The sequence below is a fragment of the Neomonachus schauinslandi genome, chromosome 5 (genome assembly GCF_002201575.2).
Source record: "Neomonachus schauinslandi chromosome 5, ASM220157v2, whole genome shotgun sequence".
Taxonomy (NCBI): Eukaryota; Metazoa; Chordata; class Mammalia; order Carnivora; family Phocidae; genus Neomonachus; species Neomonachus schauinslandi.
The window spans coordinates 106,042,244-106,067,074 of record NC_058407.1 but is presented as its reverse complement, the minus strand read 5'-3'; the positions used below and the strand labels follow the sequence as shown (position 1 = coordinate 106,067,074).

The window sequence follows — 24,831 nt, the reverse complement described above, 5'->3', positions numbered from 1 at the left end:
AAAAGAAATATGAAAAGAAAAAAAAGTAAGGGTCTTTGTTATCTACCTATTTCATGTTCTTACCCTAGGCAGCAACTACTCTCACATTAGATTTTTTACCAGTCCCAAAGCTTGTTAATTGTATTGGCATTGAAAATTAAGTTCTGTAATTAGAATTTGAAGCCGTATTTTATTTAACTCTTCTAGATTCACAAGTGGCTTAAGTTGTTTATGATGTAGTCTTTCTTGAGGAAATGATAGCCATTCATTCATCATTTATTGAGTGCCTACTACATGCTAGGCTTTGTGCTTCTTCCATATTGTGGTTACACTGCCTGTGTCTGCTTCGAAAGCACTATTTCTATAACACCAAACTAATTATCAACTGAAAACACATTCAGATAAATGATAACATATGAAATACATTCATGTCCAGTATGAAGATCTGAGGAAGCAATATCTCTTCTCTTTCATACTCCTCTTTTAAGAAAGTAGACATAGTTAGGTTTCTTCCCAAACCCTTTTGTTATAAAGGGTGAATCCTGAGACCCTTGAAATCTTGTTTTTTAAAATGTGTACAGAATGTGATGCTCTATGTGAGCCAGATAAAGCAAGTGATATTACATAAATTTTTCAACCTCAGCATCCTTGATATTCTGTAACTGATTCTTAAGTTTCTGTCAATTCTATCCTAATGGTGGCCTGTCAAAGAACAAAAACACAGAATGCATCTTGCAGAAATCTTTTTCAAAATGCTTAACCCATCTTTCTGTGTTAGGCCTCAGGTCAAGGAACTAAAGATTTATTGTTACTCCCTCCGAGTAGTTCGGACGGGTTTATACAATCAGGTGTTCCACCTAAATGGACCTTTACTTCGATACTGTTGAAAACGTTAGGGAATATGTTGGAAATACTCAGCATACATTTTGACACACTATGTAACACTCCTGTAAGGCATTTACGTTGATTTATATGTGTTGTGTTATTCTGATGTGTTGTTATCTTCATTGTAAATCTAATGAGCTAGTTTATATGTGATTTTTTTTTTTGAAAGCATAGCCTTTGGTTCCACTTAAACCATAGAGTCATAATATTTATGTTAAAATGTACAGAACTCTCAGATATTTTAAACTGCTTATTTGTCTATTAGAGTGAAATTTAAAAACAAAACATTTGATCAGTTGTTTTTTGGAAACTTTTAGTTAATATGTTAACTTTTAAACATGACTGGCAAGTCTCAGTGTTTAGAGGAAGTTCGCCTTCTATTTGTTGCCATGAGCTGCAGTTATTCAAGACACTTGGTAGAAGTAAATATTGTAGCACAAATTCTTTCAATAGTTATATTTTAAGATCCTTTGCAACTTAACGTTGTATATTTCAGGATTCTCCTGACATAGTCAAAATGGTAAAGGTTACAGTTTTGTAGACTTAGGCTTTAAAACCAAAATGTATAGTAATATATATTCCATTAAGAGCTACTTTCTTTTGATGATAAATTAGTTAGCTGAATGAAGGTATAAATTCATGGTAATTGTGATGCTCAATGGAATTTTACTGACTGCTTTTTAAATGTTAGAAGAATGCTATTTAGCTATAACTAAAAACATTTGAGAGAATGGAGAAAACCAAGAAGCTGGTCTTCCTCCCTGTCTTCATGTCCACTCTTCCTCTTCAGTAATTTAGCTAGATGGATACTAGGGAGGAGGCAAACTCCATGGGTTTTATGTATTTCAAATAATTCTGAATATAAGATATTTTCAAGTGTTTATGAGCTTTTTCAGAGTGTTGTCCTATGAAGAAGGATCTCCTTATCAATTCAGCCTAGAGAAATAAGGGTATACTGACAGTTGGTAATTAACAGAGCCACAGTGTATTCTTCCAATCTGGGATTATTACAAGTGAATCTTGAAATTCTCTAATATTTCTTTTCTTTTTCTGTTAAGTTGCTATAGCCCAAGGTGGAGCAATCCAGATTTCTAACCCAGGATCTGATGGTGTTCAGGGACTGCAGGCATTAACAATGACAAATTCAGGAGCTCCTCCGCCAGGTGCTACGATTGTACAGTACGCAGCACAGTCAGCTGATGGCGCACAGCAGTTCTTTGTCCCAGGCAGCCAGGTTGTTGTTCAAGGTATATTTTTATCAATCTCATACATTTAGAAAACCTGTGCGTCCCTGTATCACACCAGTTAGTGGTGATGTTATAGTTTTCTGAAATAATACAGGTGGCAGATTTGGGGGGGGCACTTATTTTGGTACATTCAACAACACGTTAAATTATATGATTTTCACTTTTTAGCAGGTTTTTTTGGCTCTAAAGAAAGGTTCCATTCTGAATAGCATGATGGGAAAAAAGATATGGGACACGTGAATGAATTTTTTAATTAAGTAAATAATCTTCATTTGGGGGCTATAAATGTTGTACCTAATACATAATTTTTATTACCTAGTGTATGAAGAGTTAAATATTCAATGCGTGGTGCACTGAATTGGGGATTTTCCCCAGATGTTATGCTCAAGTCTAATTTCTAGACATTTCATTCCAAAACAAATGCTGATATTTTTTTCTCTAGACTGTTCTAGTATATTTAAATGTCAGGTACCCATTCTACTTCATATGGAAGTGGTAAAATAAAACATTTGGGATGTAACCCTAAGCTTTTAGCGTAACCTAAGATTTTAATTAAATTCAAGTTATACGTTATTTTCATTTCATTCAGTTTTGCTTATAATAACTATAATGTGTTTAATACAGCTTGCAAAAATCCTATGTTTTCATTTAACTCTATTCCTCTTAGCATTTGCTTAGGAGTTAGTATTTGATGTAGCACTAATTTTAAAGGGAGTAATATTCGTTCTTTTGGTTTGAAAGTCTTGCAAGTATGGAAAAAAGCAGATTCTGATTGAAGGATCTCTTGATAATTAGCTTTACTCTTAGGTATTTTGGGGGTTAATGTGAACTATAATAAAAGTGTATGAAGAACTGGGTGGTGGTTCCACTCCATATATGGAGTAAAACAAATTCATGGTACTTACCTAATACTTTGGTTTCTTTTAATTGTAAAGCCAAAGCCACCTGCTTTATTTCCCCTGATTCTCATGAACCCTCTATGTCTAAATAAATAACCATAAAGAATCATCATTTCTTCTAGTTTATCTTTTTTATATGGATTTTCCATATAAAAACCTGATACTTTCACCAGAAGAGCTTTAAAAATTTTTTATGTTTTGCATAGATAATAGGCTAATGAGTTTTGTGCTTGTGGGATTTTATTTAGGAACTCTTTTTCTTCTGTAAGTCACAAAGATACTTCTCTATAATAATTATATTAGCTTTATAGTTTTACCTTTCACATTTTTGTCCTTAGTCCACCTGAGTTTCACCTCTGTATATAGTATTAGGTGGAATTCATTTTCATTTTTTTCCATATATGGAGCCAGTTTTCCCCTACACATGGTTTGTCCTTCCCCATTAATTTATGGGGCAATCTTAATTATACAGTAGGTTCTCATATACACTTGGATCTGTCTCAGAACTCTCTATTCTGTACTATTGGTTTCCTTTCTTTCTTTTTTTTTTTTTTTAAAGATTTACATATTTATTTTAGAGAGCGGGAGGGAGGGGCAGAGGGAGAGAGAGTCTTAAGTAGACTCTATGCTGTGCTCGATCCCACGACCCTGAGATCATTATCTGAGCTGAAGCCAAGAGTGGGACACTTAACTGACTGAGCCACCTAGGCACCCGATATTGGTCTCCTTTTCTATATGCCAGTACCATACTGGTTTGTTATGTCACAGGAAAAGCTTCCCTTTTTATCTTTAAAAAAAAAAAAATTCTTTTAGTGCTGATATAGCTTATGTGAGCCATTATTCTTCAGTATGCATTTAGAATAAATTTGAGTTTCTAAATAATAAAAATATAGTAGTAAAACCAATGAGGTTGAATTTAATGTATTGAATAATTTAGGGGAAACTGAAGTCTTTTTTAAAATTGAGATATAATTGGCATATGACAATTAGTTTCAAGTGTACAACATAATGATTTGACATTTGTTGAGACGCAATAAGTGATCACCACAATAAATCAGTAAGTCTAGTTAACATCCACCACCACTTTGTTACAGATTGGTTTTTTCTTGTGACGAGAACTTTTAAGACTTAAGTCTCTCAGCAACTTTCAAACAGCACAGCATTATTAACTGCAGCCACCATGCTGTGCATCACATCCCCAGGGCTTATTTTATAACTGGAAGTTTGTACCTTTAATCACCACCCATTTTCCATTTGTACACCCCCTCCCTGCCAGCACCCCCCTCCCCATCTCCGGCAGCCACCCATCTGTTCTCTGTATCCCTGAGTCCCGGGGTTTTCATTGTTGATTCCACTTGTAAGTACGATCATACGGTATTTGTCTTTTCTCTGACTCATTTCACTTAGCATAATACCCACAAGTTCCATCCATGTTGTCACAAATGGCAAGATTTCCTTCTTTTTTATGGTATAATAATAATTATGTGTGTTTGTGTGTACGTGTGTACACACTGCATTTTCTTTATCCATTCATCTATCAGTGGACACTCCGGTTGCTTCCATATCTTGGCTATTGTAAATAATGCTGCAGGGAACACGGGGATGCATATATCTTTTCAATTAGTGTTTCTGGGTTTTTTTGGATAAATACCCAGTAGTGCGATTGCTGAATCATAGGGTAGTTCTATTTTTAATTTATTGAGGAACCTCCATACTGTTTGCTATTGTGGTTGCACCGATTTACATTCCTACAAACAGTGTACAAGGGTGAGGAAGAACTGAGGTATTTATAATGTTAGATTGACCTGTTCTAAAGCATAGGATGTCTCATTTATTTAGATCTTATTTGAAATTTTTAACAGTTTAAAGTTTTCTCTGTGGAAGTCTTTTATTTTCTTTGTTAAGTTAGTTCTTAAATGCTTGAAGGTTTTTGTTGCTGTTATGAACGATGCATTTCCTAGTCTCTGCTGCTGTAGAGAAATATTACTGACTTGTTAAAAAGTTTATTTTTTCATCTTGCCAAGCTGAAATTACTTCTCATAATGTGCTCATTCTTTGTGAATCTATCTGGGTTGGTAAGTGAATGTTTATATCAAATACAAGTAAGGTGTTTGTTTTTTCCCTTCCAATCTTGATTCCTTGTGTATTCTTTTAATCTTTCCCTTTCCTTGCCTTTTCTTTCCCTTTCCTTTTCTCTTCTCCTTAAAATAATGGTGGGTAGGAGTTCTATTTCTATGTTAAAGACGGTCAGTTGGCATTCTTGTGTTACTTACTCTTATCACCTTCCATCCTGTCATTCCGTTCACAGGTCACAGTGATTTCTCTGTGAGTTCAGTCCTTATCTTGATTGATCCCTCAGCAGTATTTAACACTAATTGACTTCTGCTTCCTTCACTTCCCATCATGATACTGTATTCTTACCAGTTTTTTCTTCTCTCTCTCCTACATCTCTTTCCTTGGTTGGTCTAATCTTCCTCTGCTCATCTCTTCGGTGTTAGTTGGTGTTTGTCAAGATTGCGTCCTGGGCCCTCTTCCTTCTGGCTGGAGCACTCTCCCCAGATGACCTCATCCCTGCCCGTGGTGCCCGTTCCTGTGACCATGCCCCTGACTCCAGCTAGCTACTTAGAGGTCCCACGCACATCTCTTGGCTCTCTAAGTCCAAAGTCCAAAGTCACAGCCATTTTCCCCACCCTAGTTCTCCTTTTGTTTACCCTGTTTCAGTAATGGACTCCCGTCCAACCTGTTGCTTCAGGCTAGAAACCTGTGTGTCACCCCTTCTTCCTCCCAGCTAAACCACTCATCTTCCACTCCTCTCCACTCCTGCTGTCCGATCCTACTTCAGCTGCCATCCCCTCCGACGTGTCATCCCCTCTGCCAGGTCGCTGCCCTGATGTTGGTAGTTGTGGAGAAGTTTTCTGATCTTCCTAATCATGCCAGAGGTGGCAGATCCCTTCTGGGCCTGGTTTTTTGAGAATTGTTCCTGAAAGTTCAGGCTCCCTTTCTTCATCCTTCTTAGTGATTCTGGGAGCTACTAATATTTCTTAAAAACAAATGTCTCTGCCTCCAACATTTTCTTTTTTCCATTATACTCTCAATTCTGCAGTTCAGAGTGGTATTTCTAAAATTCAAATCTAATCATGTCAGCCTCCTATTCAGACCTCTTCAGTGAATTCCTGTTACTTGTTAACACAAAATCCAAAATCTTTTTTTTTTTTAAGTTTGATTTATTTATTTGTCAGAGAAAGAGTGTGAGAGAGAGCACAAGCAGGGGAGCTGCAGGCAGAGGGAGAAGCAGGCTCCCCACTGAGCAAGGAGCCCAGGACCCTGGGATCATGACCTGAGCTGAAAGTAGACGCTTAACCGACTGAGCCACCCAGGCGCCCCTTAGTCCAAAATCTTTAACATAGCCCAAATCTTTGCTTGATCTAGGCCTTGCCACCTTTACTAGACTTTTCCCTCTCAACTTCTCCCTCTTTTGTAATGCAGCTCTGTGCTGGATTTCTTCATTTCCTGTGCTATGCCACACCCTCTCTTCCTTTCTAGGGCCTCACACTTAGCCATTTGCCCTGACAGGAACACTTATGTCAGTCATTTGCATTATTCAGTTTTCATCTTAGTACTTCCTCCAGGAAACCTTCCCTGATCCTACAGATCTGGTTTAGATAACCTCCTGTCATTTCCTACTGTACCTCCTTAGGGCGTGTGTGACATGCCTAGATAGTAACTTCTGTTTGGATAGAGATCCTTAGTATCTAGCACAGTCCCTGGCATATGATAAATGTTTAATAAAACCATTTATTAAGTGAAAATGAAATATGCTTCTTCTGTGAAAATGTTATTAGTTCTGTATGCTGGTTAACAGAGTTTATCTGGTCCATGGAATATATTAAAACTTTACTAATAGCAGTAGTCAACCAAACAACCAACTTCCCTCTTTCCTTTCCTTCCTCTGCCCTTTTTCTATGCTAGTATTTATTGAACACTTAAGTGCCAACTTAAAGAAATTAGATTAAAACCAATTTGAACTTTCTGAAATTGGTAATAAAATTGACTAGTACTCTTGGACCCAAACCCTTAGGTGTGGCTGGGATGGAGGAGAGTCTGTCATGGAGCCTCTGTTTGGGATTGATGTCTAGGTTGATCTTCAGACTTTCTTACTTAGCCAGATGTCTTCCATTCATGTGCTCTGGAGAAGCACATCAACATCATCGACATAAGGTTAGGTTGAATTCTAATCATATAAGGGAATGGGCTTTATTCAGCCCACTGGTACAGATAAAAGGTCTCAGTGCCATGTCACATATTATTGTGCACTAGATAGATATGCAAATCATTTCTTTTTTCCAGACTAAGGTCTTTTATACTGTTGAACCATGAGCTAATTTTTTATCTAACCCTGCCATTGTTAAATTTCCTATAGTGATCTATCTAGCTCTTCATGCCCTCTTCATTAAGTGATCCAAATAACATTTGACATTTAAAAAATTTACTAGTAGTAATTGTGATTTATTTATGAATTTTTTTAAAATCCCCAAATTCTTTTCAAGGGATTTTAATTTAGTAAAATATTGTATTGGATTGAGCCTCATGAAATTGTTTGGTTTTTTTTTTTTGTGGGCCAAAAAGGTCAAATCGCAAATTCCTATGGTTCAAACTAATATTTATGGAAGAATGCTATGTAGTTCTTGCTACCATTGGCACAGTGAATTTTTTAAATGTCAGTATTTGTTCCTTTCAAATGAAGTTAGCAAATTCTCTGTCACCTTGGGAACAGCTGGGTTTTATGGTGCTGTAGCAAATAGTTCAGCAAATAAAACTGTGTTAAGTGAACAAAGGTGGCTGAGTGTTTCTTCCTTGATGAATTTAGAAGTGTTTAAGAAATACATTTCTGTGTATTTCACAATGTTTTTCTGGGCTGATTGTCAGGTTTTTTTGTTGTCGTTTTAATCTCCATGTGTTTTTTTCTTCTACGAGTTATAAAAAATACAGAATTTATGCCCCCTTTGTTTATCTAGAAACCCTGGACAGAACAATAATAAGAAGTTAGTTGCTCCATAAGGAACAATCTTGTAACTTAATGCTAATGAGACATTTTTTTGCCAGAGCCCATCTCAACAGATTTCTATGTACAATGAGAAACAAGAACATTAATATGGTTTATTACAGGAAGGGTTTTTATAGGGCTTTGGTTTCATTGAGCTCCTCTGTGACAAAGCAAATTGATGGCAGTGATAGGCTGGTGATGTCATTGTGATGTCAGTTACTCCTACTTATCCTGCACATGCTTGCTAGTTTGGAACACTGTCAACCTGTGATAGGGGAGACAAGACAGTTCTGTATGCAGAAGCCCATCATGGCTGTAACTAGAGATGAAACAGGTAAGAATTTTAAAGAGAGATTTAAATTAATTCTGAAAATTTTATTTTGAAGGGTAGAAGAATTTAGGGATCTCTGAGTGTTTCAAAAAGTATTAATTTTCTAGTGGCTGAGGAGTAAGAAGTTTCTTTTAATATATATCTGTATGTACTCAGCACACTCTGTGAAGGCATCTTAGTGTAAGTGCTTTTTTGCTCAGCGTATTGCTTATTTGACCAAGGCAGTAATCCGGTCTCTCTCTCCGTTCTGCTTTACTAAAATAAGCTGTTACTTCATCCGCAACTTGTTGCAAGTCCAATGCAGCTACAAGTTAAACATACATACTGTTCAACCTGTAAAAAATTAAGCTTCCGATTTCATTGTGTGTACAAATGTTGCTCCAAAACAGAATAGGAAAACCCAGCGTGTTAGGGGTGTTTGCGTGCCTACTTGTTTCTTTCCTCCTGTATTTAAAATGGCCTGTACCTCAGCTAATCGAGTTCAAAGGGCTGACGTCACTACATTTCCTGGAATCGTGTTCGGCAGGGAAGTGGAAAAGTTAAACTCCAAGCGAGCTACACATTGACGTCAGCTCCGAGTCATGCTGTGATTTAGTCAGTTCCTTTCGGCTTTGTCAAGTGCTGCTGACAGATTAGAGTTGTTAACTGGCTCGCCACTGCCTCTATCTCCAAGATCGCTCTTACAACTGAATAGCTTTTCTCGTAAGCCTTACTTTAACATTTCTCTTGAGGTAAGTGCTTGACGAGGGGGAACGCTTTGTGAAACCTGTAATGCTTGGGTGAGCAGAACTCGGCAGCCGTCTGTCCCGCCTACGCCTACGTGGGAAGGTTGAGCCTGCCTCCCGCGGCGGCCGCCCCGCACGTGCCCGGGGAGAGGTGGGCGCTGGAGCTGGAGGGTTTCCGCACCGTTGCTCACTCTCGGGCACTGGCGCCTCGGAGTGCCCTCTAGCGCTCAGTCAGGGGAGTGCTTGTCTGAAAGTTGTCGCCCCCCCCCCCCCCCCCCCACCTCCCAGTCTCAGTTCTCTAAATTTGTGATCAGTAATCCTTCTGTTGTTTGGCTTTCTTAATTACAGGTAATGATTCAGACTTTGCTGCTAATGTTCTGTATTAGGGTTGCATTGTTGTTTTTTCCGTGGTGTCTCATTTCTAACCTCTGAATTTGCAGTTGAATTCACGAAGAATGGATGATTGTAAACAGCTTCACCACAGTTTAGCTTTTCAGAGTTAGTGGGTCTAAACCCTCTTCCTAGATGGGAACATTCCATTGATTTGAGCAACTAAGACCTGTATTAAAGCGTTTTGAAAATTATCTTGATGCGCTATTATTTTTCTCAAAGAAGTTTTGGTGAAATTTTAGAAAAGCTATAGATTGAAGAAACTCTCAAATAACAAGTTTATTGTAAGATACAGATGGACTTAAAATAATCTCAAATACTGCAGTATGATTCTAGAAGCAAGAGGCATTTTGTGCATGTATGTATTTGCTAAAAATCATTAGTTGGTTTATATCTTTCTTTACTAAGTAAGCCTTTAATTTCAGTTCTCATGTCTAACCATGAGAGAAAATTATAATAAAAAATAAAAGATCTAAAAATACACAATATATTTAAAGATGAAAGTTTAAGGTAAAACTTTGCACATATTTTTAATCATTGCTTGTAAGTAAGTGAACATTTTTATACATTTATATGTACAGAATGAACATATACCATCCTTGAGCTTTGTTTCACAGTTTTACCCATAATGCTTATACATGAGTTACTAACAATTTAAAATCTTCCAAATGCTAAAACTAAAAAACGTCAAACTTTTTTCACAAGACCTCACTGTACTTTGGAAATCATTATTTTTAGAAATCTGATCAGTTTTCACAGAACCAATTCTATTTTGAAATGCTGTTTAAAAATGAACAACAGTTTTGTTTTGTTTTGTTTTGTTTTGAGGAGCCAAAAGAGCACAGTGTTTAAGGGACTTTTTTGAAGTAATAGTAGAGGAGCTACCTGTGTGGATTGGTGAACCAAGTGGACTGATGTAATCTTTGGCTTACACATTTTTTTGACCATGACCCACATTTTACATCATGATGCTGTATACTTGTGTGTGTATGTGTGTGTGTGTGTGTGTACATAAAACAAGTTTTCTTTTTTCTTTATTTTTATTTAAATTCAATTAATTAACATATAATTAACATATATAAATAACATATAATTATTGGTTTCAGAGGTAGGGGTCAGTGATTCATCAGTCTTATATAATACCTAGTGCTCATTACATCACATGCCCTCCTTAATGTCCATCACCCAGTTACCCCATCCCCCCACTCCTCTCCCATCCAGCAACCCTCAGTTTGTTTCCTACGATTAAGAGTCTCTTCTGATTTGTCTCTAATGCTTATCTTGGGGCACCTGGGTAGCTCAGTCAGTTAAGCTTCTGACTCTTGAGCTCAGCTCAGGTCTTGATCTCAGGGTCATGAGTTCAAACCCTGCAGTGTTTTTGGTGTGTTTGTTTGTTTGTTTGTTTTTTAAAGTGCTTATCTTTACATATAGTAGAGATGTAATGGACTTTTCTATTTTTCTGTTGCTCTGGAAATTGATTTTATGACCCACTAATGGTCTAAAACTTACAGTTTGAAAAACTTGTCTAGACCAAAATCAGGCTCCTAACAATGACTGGTATGGGAAAAGTTTTCAGGAGTATTTATTTATAGAATCATGGAATAAAATGTGGAAAGCGAATATCTAGTTTATAGAAGTGTATTATTGAGACTTTTGGGTACAGTTTAAATTTTTGTTAGAAATAGTTTTTGGCTTTATTCATAAGCTGATTATATTAAGAGCCTCACTCCATATCTTTTAGTCTCTGAGTCTTAAAAACTCTAATACGTTGTATTCAGCCTGGACTTCTGAATTGTTAAAAATAAATATTCAAATTTGGAAAATAGTGTCTTAGTTAATATTTGATGCATGAGAATAAGGATACATTTCACCTTGTGAAAGGAGGGTACTTGAAAAGGTTATTGTTGGGGAATTTTCACATAAAAGGAAGGTTTGGATCAGGTGTAATAGCTTCTTAAACTTGCCAGCAAAGCAAGTTATAATCATGTTGGAAGTGAAAAAAGTCACTTATCTACCTTAAGTTTTAATAAAACTCCAAATCTGTATGGAAGGTTTACTGAAATTTCCATCGTGCTATGTTCCCACTAATTTTGAAAAAATTTCAGTGAAGTATTTTTTGGGATGATTGTTTCACTCTGCCTGGTTTTATTTGCCTATACGAATATATTGCTTAATAAAATAATTGTGATACTTTGCATTTATGTAAGCTTTAAAAAAGTTACAGTGTTACAATATAAATACAAATACAAATGTGGTCAATGCTATCAAACGATCAGATGGTGAGAGACCTACAGGAAGCAGGTAATATAGGTTAAAGGATCTGGGTAGGCCTCGCTGAGGAAACTGTATTTAAATACCCAAGAGGAGAAGCACTTTCCATGTAATTTTACTGATGCACTCAGAGCAGATCATATTATATTCATTTTCCATATAACAACATGGATCAGAGGGGTAAATAACTCTTCCAAGCTCACAAAGCTAACAAGTGGTGAACCAGTTTGGACCTTCAGACTTCAAGAACAGACCTTGTCTGATTCTGTTCACACCATATTACATTGCTCCTCAAAATTCACCTGGTAAATTCATGCTAAGATTAGATGAATTACCACAGCATACTACACACTACTTAGAAAACATACAAAATAAAGCTAACATCATTTTAAGTAGTCAAAATGGATTTTTTTCTAGAATATTTATTATTACCCTCACAGGGCAAGAGAGTGCATATTTGATATATATAGAACTTTTCATTTCAACATTTATACTTTCTCATCTTTTACATAGACTCTTTTTTGACTCTTAAGATTTTCACTTAAACAACTGAGGAGTTCCCTTATATGTAACTTAAAGTAAAAATAGTTAATGACTTAATTCTTTGTGGTCTAAGTGTTATAATTATTGTGACAAATTTGAAAATGTTCATTGCTTAAGTAGTCATGTTTATGTAGGGTTTCATTTTCCTGGAAAAAATAGAGCAGTGGAGAAGGGAAGGGTTTTGACGGTGGGAGACACCAGGCAAGGACAAGGCTGATTTGGGCATCGTGTGCCCTGGCGCGGTGGAAGGGAGGGAGAGCGAAAAAAGAAAAGTGAAGATGTTAGTAGCTTCTTGGAGCTACAGAAGAGAAGTCCCCTGCTTATCAGTACAACTTCAGAGTTAGCTCATTGCTTGTTACTTAGGTAGATTTGGGATAAGGGACACCTAGCGAAATGAAGGTAGGAGCTCCATTTATAAAAATGTTTTTATTGAGTTAATGTGCTCAGTACTACAGATATCTCAGTAGATAAAACCACCAACATTTGGGATGTGGATAAGTTGTTCCACTTTGAAAACTATCAAGATAGGCGTTTGGCTGAGTTTCTTCTTTCTTTCTTTGTTAGGAAGAAACAAGCACCTCTTTGACTTGTTAGGCTTTTCAGTGAGTTTTCTTATTACCAGTCTGATGAAACTGTCTCATAGGGTTACTTGTGATTCTCCACCTTTGAGGTTCTATTCTAAATGATTATAAACATTGAAAAGGACTTTTATTATCTTTTAATAATCTATTCTCTAAAGGAATATAATAAAATAGAGTATAAATTTTAGAAGTTTTTAGTAGGCATATTTTTAAACAAAATAAGGAATAAGAGCCATACATCTCAATCATTCTATTACCCAGGTTTGTTAGAAGGGAAACTCCAGGGGAAAATATATTTATGGATGTTATATGCCTTTTAACTAATATACAGTATAAGCATAATTTGGACCATTGTCTTTCAGAACTTAAGGAAGGGAAGAGGAAGGGAACTAACATTTGCTGAATGCCTACCATGTGCCAGGCACTGTGCTAGACACTTTGACATACATTACAGGGGTTATTGTGAGTATTAAATGAGATAATGTATCCCCATTTTACAGATGAGGAAACTGAACTTGCCCCAAGTCACATGGCTGGTAAGTGGCAGAGCTGGACTAGAATCCAGACTCCAGATCCCATGCTTTTTCTACTGTACCGTGTTTAAAGCTTGCGAAGAGAGGTATGAAGCTTAATGACCAGAATTGAGAGTTCTAGGAATTTGCTTTTTCCATGAAATATTTGATACTAAACCTAAAAAAAAAAAAAAAATTCATGTCAGGAGGTAGATAGTGGGAAATACACTGTTATTAGAGCTCATCTGCTTCTCAAATGCCAGGTGAGATGACTAGTGTGTAAGGCAAGATTAGGAAGTAATGCCAGTTGGAGTAAATACATAGCATCTTGTGAGAGCTTCCCACGTCTTAGTGTTAAAGACTTAGCTATAATAATAGCTAATAATAGTCTTATAATAATAATACTGCTTATTTTAAACATTCAAATGACAGTGGGCTTGGGCAAAACCCTGGGAAGTTCAAAATTTCCTTCGTGGTGTACGTGTAAACCCACCGAGCACCCATCATATGCCAGGTACTGTGCTAGGTTATATGGGGTACCAAGCTAAAAAAGACACCCCTGACTTTAAAGTTTTTGTTGCCTTAGAATAAAATTAGTATATAAGTATCTTTATCATATTATCTTTCTTCAATCACAAGATGATAGCCCCACTGATGACTCATTTATTGTCAGAAATAATGTATACAGTGGAATTCTAGAATAAATAGTGTGGACACACATTTAGTAGTTAGATGGAACAGGAATTAGCCTTTATAGGAGTACAGGGATAAGAATATCTCATCAAAGACTGTAAGGTGGTTCTTTGAACTGTGATTCTAGGAATTGAATCTGCTTTAAATTGCCACCGAATTGATAATATTGGAAATTGAAGCTAACCAAGATAAAAACTTTATCACTTCTTCCAACAACAAAACTTTTTGACATTTGGGTTTTCTCAAAACAAGAGATTCTCTTTGCCCATATCTTTTTAGTGTTCTTACTAATAAGATCATATTTGAATATATGGAATTTATCCATTGACATTTATTCTGTGACCACTAAAAGTGTACCATCATACATTCTTTAGGATATTACAGAAATGTATATTAACTCCTACTGATTAATACCAATTCATATTTCTGTCTTGAACTAATGACCTGAAATCTGATTTTTGTTGAAGGAGATAAATATATAGTATATCTGAATCATTGCAATAAAACCCAATTTATTCGCTAACATCCCAGAACTAATATATCCAAATATATCATCCCCTTCCAAGTTATCATTTTAAAGATTTATTTATTTATTAGAGAGCAAGAATGAGAGAGAGTACATGAGAGGGGGAGGGTTAGAGGGAGAAGCAGGCTCCTCCCTGAGCTGGGAGCCCAATGCGGGACTCGATCCAGGGACTCCAGGATCATGACCTGAGCCGAAGGCAGTCACTTAACCAACTGAGCCATCCAGGCGCCCCCCAAGTTATCATTTTAAAGTGATATCTTTTTCCTGAGCTATTGCTCAAGAATGTTTTAAGAATACTTCTCTTGAATTGCTTTTATCCTTCATGGTGCCAAATTTGGTCCTTTGAGGGTGGTTTCAGCTTTTGGAAACAGACAAAAGTTTAGAACCATTTCTGCTTGTAAGACCAATGAATGAACTTTAGTTTTTCATCTATGAAGTATACCTACCCCCCCTTTTTTCCTTTTTTAAAAAAGAATGAATACTCTTAAACTAACTTTTACATATCATATCAGCATTCTGCTCTACTAACTTTATAGGACAGAAAATAGCAGATGTATACAAAAGGAGAGGGAGAGAGAGCGGGTATAATGAACCCCTCTGTTAATTTTATTGCCCTTCTCTGTGACCAAAGTTTGCAAAAGAACAGCCCTAGACCAAGGTCTGCATCCATGCCGCCTGAGATGTCAGCACGATGACATGTAAACTTCTCATTTAGAAAGCCTGTGTAGCCTCCAGCTGTTCCATTGTCTCAACCTTTATTATCCCATAACCTTCTTCCTTGGATGTGGGTAAAGAGAAAAGAGGAGAGAACTATGTTATTCTGTGCTCCATTCTACCTCCTCTGACAATATGATTAAAATATAAAAAAATCTTTAGTTAGTTAACAGTTTAAAACTTTTTAAAATTACCTGCTTAAATATTTCAAGGCTAAGATATTCTATGACATATAATGAGATAACTGTGTATACAGTATTTTAAATAGTCACAAAAACAAATTTAGGATTTTTCCCAAGTTTACTATTGATAGAGATTTTGCTAGTGATAGTTATATTTATCAGTTACTATTTATCACCATTGTTTTTAAAATTATATATAGAAGGAAGGAGCAGTGCATCCTTATAGTGGTATTTTTGTTAATCTTATGAAGACCTTTAAGTGATCTTCCCCCAAAGCCATATTTTAAAAGTTTAAAAAAATATTTTCACCTAATTCTTAAGCTCTAGGGGGAAAAAAAAAACACCCTGGCATTTACCCAAAAAGGAGCACCTTGATCAGTTTTTGGTTAACCTTTTAAACTGCTTAGCTATTTTCATTTGTAATATTCTATTTAAATGAAAAAAGTCTTTGTGTCCCTTTTGGGTAAAATTTCAGTTCTTACTCAATGGTTATAATGCATTTTAATGAAATATGGAAGTGATGTGTTTTCTATTTTGATTGGCATTAGTTCAGACCAATTTTTGTAGGATTTGGTAACTTTTAAAAAAACCTTTTTCTTGCAGTTAGCTTTGAGACAGCATGAATTTTGTGATCTCTTAGAGTGTCAGATTAACTCTGGACTATACATTCTCTAAGTGGTCGTAGAAACATATTTCATCACTTAAATCTATCTGTCTCTTCTAGGAAGCTATGTTCATTAGAGTAGAAAGGCAAATGTTGAGTATAAATTAGGAAACTTGGAGGACTTTTAGTATTCAATATGAATACTAAGTAAATATTAAGTCTGTCATTTAACTGTGATTGTACTATAGTTAGAAAAGTTTTTTAAATGAATACTTAGAAATATATTATTATCTCAAGAAACCTACTTAAGACAAAAATTATCATCCCCCAGAGAAACTAGATTTAAGTAGAGCTTTACTGTTTTGTTCTTTATTTTGTTTTGGTTTTTAAACTGAAAATACAGTGAGCCAGGTTTGTCCTTCTAATACTTCAGTCATCTTCTGGTTGTAGGACTTGTATTTAAAGACATGCAGTAACTGTCTCAGACATGGTGTAGGGCACAGGAAAATCTCTTATCTGGAATATTCTGCTTAATTAAAATTTTTGCAGCGGTATGCTAGAGCCAGCTCCCACTGGTATGCTAGAGTGATTATTAAATTTTCAGGGTTTTTGTGAGCTGGTTGTAAAAAGAGCCATTGTTAAAAATTAAATATGTATAAAGAAACACATATATATTTAACAAATGAGTTATGTTAAAAACAATAAATACTCAAAACTCATCACTTCTCATAATTTTATCTATGCTCGTGAGGTTATTTCCATCTCTTTTATCTGTATGTTGTGCTACTTACTCTGTATGTCTTCTCATCTCCACCTTCCGTGAGGTCACACTGACAGCTTGAAATTGGCCATGGTGAAAGTATTTACATCATGTAAATTGATAAACACATCAGGGCCTTTTTCCCCCAGAGAGCACTTGAAAAGCCTCCCTAATTTAGTCTTTGATAAAAACCTTTCTAAAATGCACGGGGGCATTTTTCTACCTTAACTGTATAGAGCATGCTGAATATTATCGTTCCAAATGCTGAAGACCTTTGATACCTAAGACTTTAATGCTCAAAATAATCATCTTAAATATTAGCAAAGTCACTTCTTATGACATGTAAAAAGAAGTATGTTATTTCCAGGTCAATTTTATATAAAAGATCAAGTTGTAAATTGTTTATATAAACTTGTCATATTTTGTTTCATTGCAGCTGCCACTGGTGACATGCCGACTTACCAGATCCGAGCTCCTACTACTGCTTTGCCTCAGGGAGTAGTGATGGCTGCCTCGCCAGGAAGCTTGCACAGTCCCCAGCAACTGGCCGAAGAAGCAACCCGCAAACGAGAGCTGAGGCTAATGAAAAACAGGTAGGCTATTTCTCCGGAAACCAGTAGCCACCTATCGGATGCATAACTTATCGCTGTGGGGCTTTTAAAAAAATTGCTTTTCCCAAGCCATTTTTCCCAAGTTATGTGTTCTGTGGCATTTTGGGGTTTGTGCTCTGCATGTGATAATAATTAGATTTTCTTGTCATCAGAGTGCCTAGCCGGAAACCATTTCATCAGCGGGAGTCACATCCCTATGTGTGGTAAGGGTAATGTCTAAAAGATACATTAATTTTCTTAATGATGATGCAAAGGCTTTATTACAAATAAAGATTTATTTTTTACTTGGCATTTACTTTGTGAAGTAGGTGATAAGTGTAATTTTTTTGTTTCTTTATGAGCAAAATAAATTTAAGTGTGAGTAAAGAATTTCTAAGCCTCTTAGGGGTGCCTGGCTAGCTTAGTTGGTAGAGCATGTAACTCTTGATCTTGGGGTCTGTGGGTTCAATCCCTGTGTTAGGGGTAGAGTTTATGCAAATAAATAAATAAATAGAATTTTCTAAGCCTTTTATATGTAGTTTTCTTTTATCTACTTTGTAACTTTGTTTTTTTTTCTATTATACTGAAATGCATATTAATTCTGATAAATTTTGGTCACGTGCAAATACAAAGCACCAGAAAGAAACAAAATTACTTAGAGCCCCATCACTTAGAGATACCTAACTAATATTATAACATAGGTACTTCCAGTTCACACTCTCATTTTCTCACTCTTGTACCATGTTTCTGTAATTTTAGTTTTTAAACAGGTGTATGTCATAAAAATGCTGTTTTCCAAAATTCTTTAATTTGACTTCTATATTATTTCTTGGTTTAGTTTTAATGATGGAAATGGTGCAAGTTAACCTGATTTTCAAAATGAATAGAGTAGTCCAAGAGTTCTCCCAGTCATCCGGTCACCTTATTCCTAAGTATTAAATCATGTCCTCATTGTAAGAAAACAGAACATTTCAGATGACATCATGTGCTCACCTCTGACCAGGACCACCTGGTGGTGGTTTGTTTAGTAACATTACCACCTAGTTAGTCTAGAAATTGTGGCTTCTGAGCCACTACAATTCAGAAATAAGTACTGACTTCCTAACAGTCCTTTGTAACTGAATGTGAACCAGTAGTAGCTATATTCAGTTTACTAACATCTCTTTATTTTTTTTAATTTTATTTTATTATGTTATGTTAGTCATCATACCTTACTTACATCATTAGTTTTTGATGTAGTGTTCCATGATTCATTGTTTTCATATAACACCCAGTGCTCCATGCAGTACATGCCCTCCTTAATACCCATCACCAGGCTAACCCATCCTCCCACTCCCCTCCCCTATAGAACCCTCAGTTTGTTTCTCAGACATAGTCTCTCATGGTTCGTCTCCCCCTCTGATTTCCCCCCCTTCATTTTTCCCTTCCTATGATTTTTTTTTTAAACATATAATGTATTATTTGTTTCAGAGGTACAGGTCTGTGGTTCAACGGTCTTACACAATTACTGCTCTCACCATACCTCATATCCTCCACAATGTCTATCACCCAGCCACCCCATCCCTCCCACCCCTCACCACTCCAGCAACCCTCAGTTTGTTTCCTGAGATTAAGAATTCCTCATATCAGTGAGATCATATGATACTTGTCTCTCTTTATTTCGCTTAGCATAATACCCTCTAGTTCCATCCATGTTGTTGCAAATGGCAAGATTTGGGGTTTTTTTTTTGATGGCTGCATAATATTCCATTGTATATATATATACCATATCTTCTTTATCCATTCATTACTAACATCCTTTTAAATGTCATATTTTGAGGGCACCTGGGTGACTCAGTCGTTAAGCATCTGCCTTCAGCTCAGGTCCTGATCCCGGGGTCCTGGGATCAAGCCCCACATCAGTCTCCCTGCTCAGCGGGGCCTGCTTCTCCCTCTCCCTCTGCCTGCAGCTCCCCCTGCTTGTGCGCTCTCTGTCAAATAAACAAAATATAAGTAAATAAATAAATAAATGTCACATTTGATATAATATAGGACTCCTCAAGTTGGCTTTAGTTCCCAAACATTGTAGGTATCGCAGATCACTAGATGGAGTTTTGTACCTTGGAAAATGCAACAGATTACCAGAACTAGAATCATGAAGATATACATGTCTTTATCAGTTGTTGTTCCAGGTTAACTAAGTCATGCTGGGTTCCTATATTTCGTTGTCAGCACTTTGCTCAGAAATCCTGAAGGGGCTGAATGGGTGGGGCTCATGGTTGTTTTATGGAAGTCTTGCTATCAAAGATCTCTAACTTAGATCTGGTGGAGGAATATGGATATTTTTTTATTTTTTATTCTTTTAAAAGATTTTATTTATTTATTTGACAGAGAGAGACACAGCAAGAGAGGGAACATAAGCAGGGGGAGTGGGAGAGGGAGAAGCAGGCTTCCCGCTGAGGGGGGGAGCCCGATGCAGGGCTCGATCCCAGGACCCTGGGATCATGACCTGAGCCGAAGGCAGACACTTAACGACTGAGCCACCCAGATGCCCCGGAATATGGATATTTTAAAACTGTCCTTTCAGAGATCTCAGGGAGCTATGAAAATGATTTCTTCTGTGGTCACAGAATTTATATTGTGAAGTTCAGTTTAGAAATATAAAGTATGGTGATGCAAACTGTAAAATTGTTCATTGATGTCTTACTTTCCTAAGGAAAATAAAAGAAAGACCTAGAAAGTGTTCTTATTTCCCTTTTGTCATTATTCTGTACCTTTATTTTTAGATTAAAAAATGTTGTCAGTAGAACTATCAATGAAATAGTGAAATATTAGGAAGTGGTTTCCTCTAAACATGCCCCACAACTACCTACCACGTACATAAGAAATTTCCCAGAGGAAAACAGTCATGAAATTTTAGGTTTTAAAAAAATAATTAGCTAATGACAGCTATTGGATAGCATTTGTGTTTGGGCTGTAAATAACCAAGGGAAATGGAGCCTTCACCCCACAGGTGTTACTTTGATCTTATGTGGCTGGTCCAGAGGTACGTGCAGCCAGAACAAAGGCTCGGCAGTGTCATCAAGGATCCAGGCTTCTCCTCCTTGCTCTGTCAGCTTTAGCAGACATTTGTCTCCTAAGAACATTTGTTCTTAGGACCACAATATGGCTGCCACGTCCCTAGGTGTGGCATCAGGCAGGAAGAAGGGAGAAGGGCCAGAGCCAAAAACTGGGGCCGCTGAGTCTAACTCTTCCGAAAACTTCTCCTGGAAGATCCTCGCAGCATCTTTCACCCACATTTCCTTGGCTAGAAATAGCTAATAGAATCCCTAGCTGTAAGGGATTCTGAGAAGGGTCTATGTTAGCTTTCCAGATCTCAATTTCAGAGCAGGACTAGGGAAGAGCAGATGATAAATGGCTAAAGGTGGCTCAGTTGAGCAAGTACTGTATGCAGGTTTTAAGTGCTTTGTTTCTACTGTTTAACTCTCACATAACTTGCACGTGAGATCAGGTCTGGTTATTATCCTGACTTTCCAGAAGAGGGACTGAGGTTCAGAGTGGTTAAGTAATGAGTTGGTTAAGATCATGCAACCCACACTGCACAGAAGCTGGATATGCAATCAGGCAGTCTTTCTTCCAGAGCCCGCCCACTGCACTACACCAGAATCACCTCAAAGAGACCTCAGAGTAAGCTTCGGATTTAACTTCATGGAAAGTATGTAGGTTTTACTTATTAACATGAAAGACCTCTCAGACATTCCCTTTTTATTCTTTGGCTGGCATTTATGATAGATCTGATAGATATTTCTCCCAGTCCAGTGACAGTTTATATTTCTTTACAGCCTTGTCAACATTTCCTCTTTGCTGTGTATTTCCTCTCCATGCTGAGGATATATCCAGACAAATGCAAGGCCTGAAAACTGAGCTAACCATTAATAGAAGAAACAGGTGTTTTCCATAGCTGGGAAGTACTTAGGAATGTACCATCTACTGGTGCGATCATTTAAAGCTTTGTGCTTGGAACATTTTGACCGGTAACCTGCACTGTTCCTGCATGAGATATGAATTATGATATTTACAATAAATAGTACACCTTGGTAAAGAAAATTAAAAAATAAATAACCACAGCTCTGCTATTAGATATGTAAATTTTCATTTAATGATAACTTGTTTTATAAAGTGATTATCTTCCTTCCAGATCTAGAATTTAATATAATGATTCAATCATAAACACCTTGGTATTCATAAGTGTATTTTAGTTCCTTTGTAGAAGAGTTGCAAATTTTATGAGCTTGGATTTATTCTCAGCTTTTCCCTATGCATCATTTAGATTAAATCAATCTGTATCAGATTCAGTTTACTTCTTAAATTTTTTAATTTTCTTGTTAACTAGTTGAAAAGTCTGAGAACTTTGTGAGTTCACAGGGTGAGTGCACTGTTTTTGGCTAGGAAGTAGGGGTTGATCTTTTCCTGCAGTTCACTGGGATTTCAAGGTCTTTTTCCTGCTGACACTTGGTCCCACGGAGAAAAAAAACAGATAACCAGTTGTTAGTGAGTCAACCATCCTAAAAATAAAACAGAATTGGTCAAATCTGTTGTAACATCACTCCTGGTTCTGAATTGCAGCAGTGCTAGCTAGCATTATAGTAACTGGTGTTTAGACATCCAACACGACTCTTGTTAATATATGTTTGAGTTATCTCTTTCACCGTAGGCTTTTTTGATAATGAAGCGTACCCCAAAGGCAGTTATTTTCAGTTGACACCTCCAAAAGAACACTGTTATCAGAGGGTACATTCTATAGAGGACTTAAATGATATAGTTGACACCCTTCCCACCCTGAAAAAGAAAGAGAAAAATGTTGGCTCTATTAATTATTTTTTTGGTGGGGTTATGCATGAAAATGACTAACTCATCTGTGTTTTTGTGTTTGTTGCTTTGGCTGGTCTGTTCGTCCTTTGGGCATGCCTGCAGCGCTTTAAAGATCAGTATATTGGGTAGTAACTGCATGTGATTGGAAAACAGTCTTGAAATACACTTTTGGGTTATATAGTAGCTTTCTTTCCAAAGTGTTAATATTGGTGCTCTCACTTCGTGGGTTTAAATTGTCTGAATTATTGAGTGTTGGATTCTGTACCCTCCCTTCCTCCCTTCCTTAATTTTCAGAAGCAGAGTCCATTTCATTTTGGTTTATGAAAATGTGTGTGACTTGCTTACTGTTGTCTTTATCCATGTTGTTTTCTAGCCAATAAACTGCTTCTTGCAGTCATGGTCGAGCTTATTTGTTTTACTAATGAGATTCAGTCTTGAAGAAACAAAATCTCCAATATTGACATTTCAAATTTCTGAGGATTAATTTTTCCAATATTTCTGACCAAATAAAGTTGATGCATTGTGACAGAATATGTGGCTTTTGGTGGACAAAAATAATTAAGAGAATTGAAAGGATCTGTAAAAGTTTTTGTAGAAATTCCACTTGGGGATGTGGTCCTATTGTTTTAGGTTACTGAAAACCATTCTGGTCACTGTTATCATGGAATGTGTGCCCTAAGAAAACAGCATTTACAACGAACGATGGACACATTGATCGTGCTCTCAAGTTGTTCCTGTTGTTTGAAAGTAATCTTACAAAAGGCATGTGCTTGGTTGCATTTGTTGCGTGGCTTTGTACAAACCTTACCTAGGATTGATTGGCTGTTGAGTTTGCGGGGTAGAAGTTCATTTGAGGCAGTCTGGATCGTGCTGGGAGGTTGTTCCTGCAGTCATTTGCCTTGTGTTGGTTCCAGGGAAGCTGCCCGGGAGTGTCGCAGGAAGAAGAAAGAATATGTCAAATGTCTTGAAAATCGTGTGGCTGTGCTTGAAAACCAAAACAAGACTCTCATTGAGGAACTCAAGGCCCTTAAAGATCTTTATTGCCATAAAGCAGAGTAACTGTCTTTGACTTGGACCTTGTTTATTATGAACTCTAATCAAGGCAGGAGATGCAGCAATTCTACTAATTGCCATGTGGACTCGTGGAAGGGACACTTGTGACCCTTAAGAATCCAGTTTGGCTTAGTGTTTGACATTGAATTGGGAACGCTGTTCCAAGATTTGGAATGCAGCCATGATCACATTTACAAAGCTTACTTCAGTCTGCTTGTCAATAGCATGCAAAAAAAAAAATGTTTTGTTTGCCCTTTTGCTTCTACTTTTTTTCAGGGAAGCTGCTAAAGAATGTCGACGTCGAAAGAAAGAATATGTAAAATGTCTGGAGAGTCGAGTTGCAGTGCTGGAAGTTCAGAACAAGAAGCTCATAGAGGAACTTGAAACTTTGAAAGACATTTGCTCTCCTAAAACAGATTAGTAGAAATATTTAACTATGAACTGATTACAACATGTACAGTTGCTTTTGAAGGCAATACAATATATAGCCAGCAAGAATTATGGCTTTTTTCCTTTGTATCATTCATCGTATTCTCTAACCTCTGACATTCCTAAAATGCTTCACTGTACGTAGTTAACTCTTAGCTGTAACTTCAATTTTTTTAAAAACAGACAAGCTGTAAAAAGAAAAAAAATGTATGTAACAAATTCTTAAAATGCAATATTTGTAAGACTTGCTCCAATGCCACATATTTGCAGTTCCCAACCTCTGTGTCATGAATAGTGTCCTATGCAATAAAATTTTTTGCAGGTCTTTAGAAATCATTTTAGGAAAGGATGATCAAAGATAATGCATCCAGCAGTACAATAAAAGCAAACCACAAAAAAATACCTCAGGAAAGAATTGAAAGAAAGAATCGAAAGAATCTAATGACATGCCTATATGAAAATAAGAACCTATAAATGAATTTATGGCATTTGCAGATTTTTATGTTTAGTTGCTTTGTAAAGAAAATATTGTATTGTTGTCCTTGAATGCCATAGTTGAAGAGAGTTTTTAATAGAACCATGTTGGTTACACTTTGTAGTGTTTGGTGCTCATTTAACTATCTGAACATTTACTACAGTTTTTACTCTATTGTGTAATATAAAAGATCTTGCAGAAGTTCTTAGTGTCGGTTTGAATGAATGAACCTAATGAAAGTTATGACAAATTTTTAATATCAGGAATGTGTTAAAAGTAAAAGTTAAAATTATATTTGCATACCTTCAAGGGTATGCGAGCCAATTTCTACACCGGGTTATGCTCTCTGCAGATACTCTTTCCTCCATCTCGTCGGAAGGATGGCCCCAGAGCTGTTACGCAGAAGAGCAGCTACGAGAGATTCAGGTCGTGTGATGATGGACGAGGCCTTTCTGCAGATGGGCCCCTGTTTTGAGTTTTAGTTAACAGCCCTAGGAGTTTTAAAGTAAAAACAAAAACAACCCAAGATTTTATTTTCCATTCAAAA

The 24,831-nt window shown here is 36.6% G+C and overlaps 1 protein-coding gene across 17 annotated transcripts in view; it reads left to right on the top strand.

The window, feature by feature from the left end:
• CREM (cAMP responsive element modulator) overlaps positions 1 to 24,477 on the top strand; it is a 73,270-nt gene extending 48,793 nt beyond the window's left edge. For 4 of the 17 annotated variants that reach the window (XM_021686009.2, XM_044915490.1, XM_021686012.2 and 1 more), the window contains 2 exons: positions 17,323 to 17,479; positions 23,242 to 24,477. In XM_021686009.2, coding sequence (XP_021541684.1) covers positions 17,323 to 17,479; positions 23,242 to 23,386 — 302 coding nt within the window. In that variant the 3' untranslated portion in view covers positions 23,387 to 24,477. Of the gene's footprint in view, positions 1 to 1,922; positions 2,112 to 8,296; positions 8,389 to 13,257; positions 13,358 to 13,395; positions 13,432 to 17,322; positions 17,480 to 21,297; positions 21,344 to 23,241 lie in introns of those variants that run through there. The other 13 variants (XM_021686013.1, XM_021686011.1, XM_021686019.1 and 10 more) reach the window with 10 other exon arrangements.
• Positions 24,478 to 24,831: the final 354 nt, after the last annotated feature.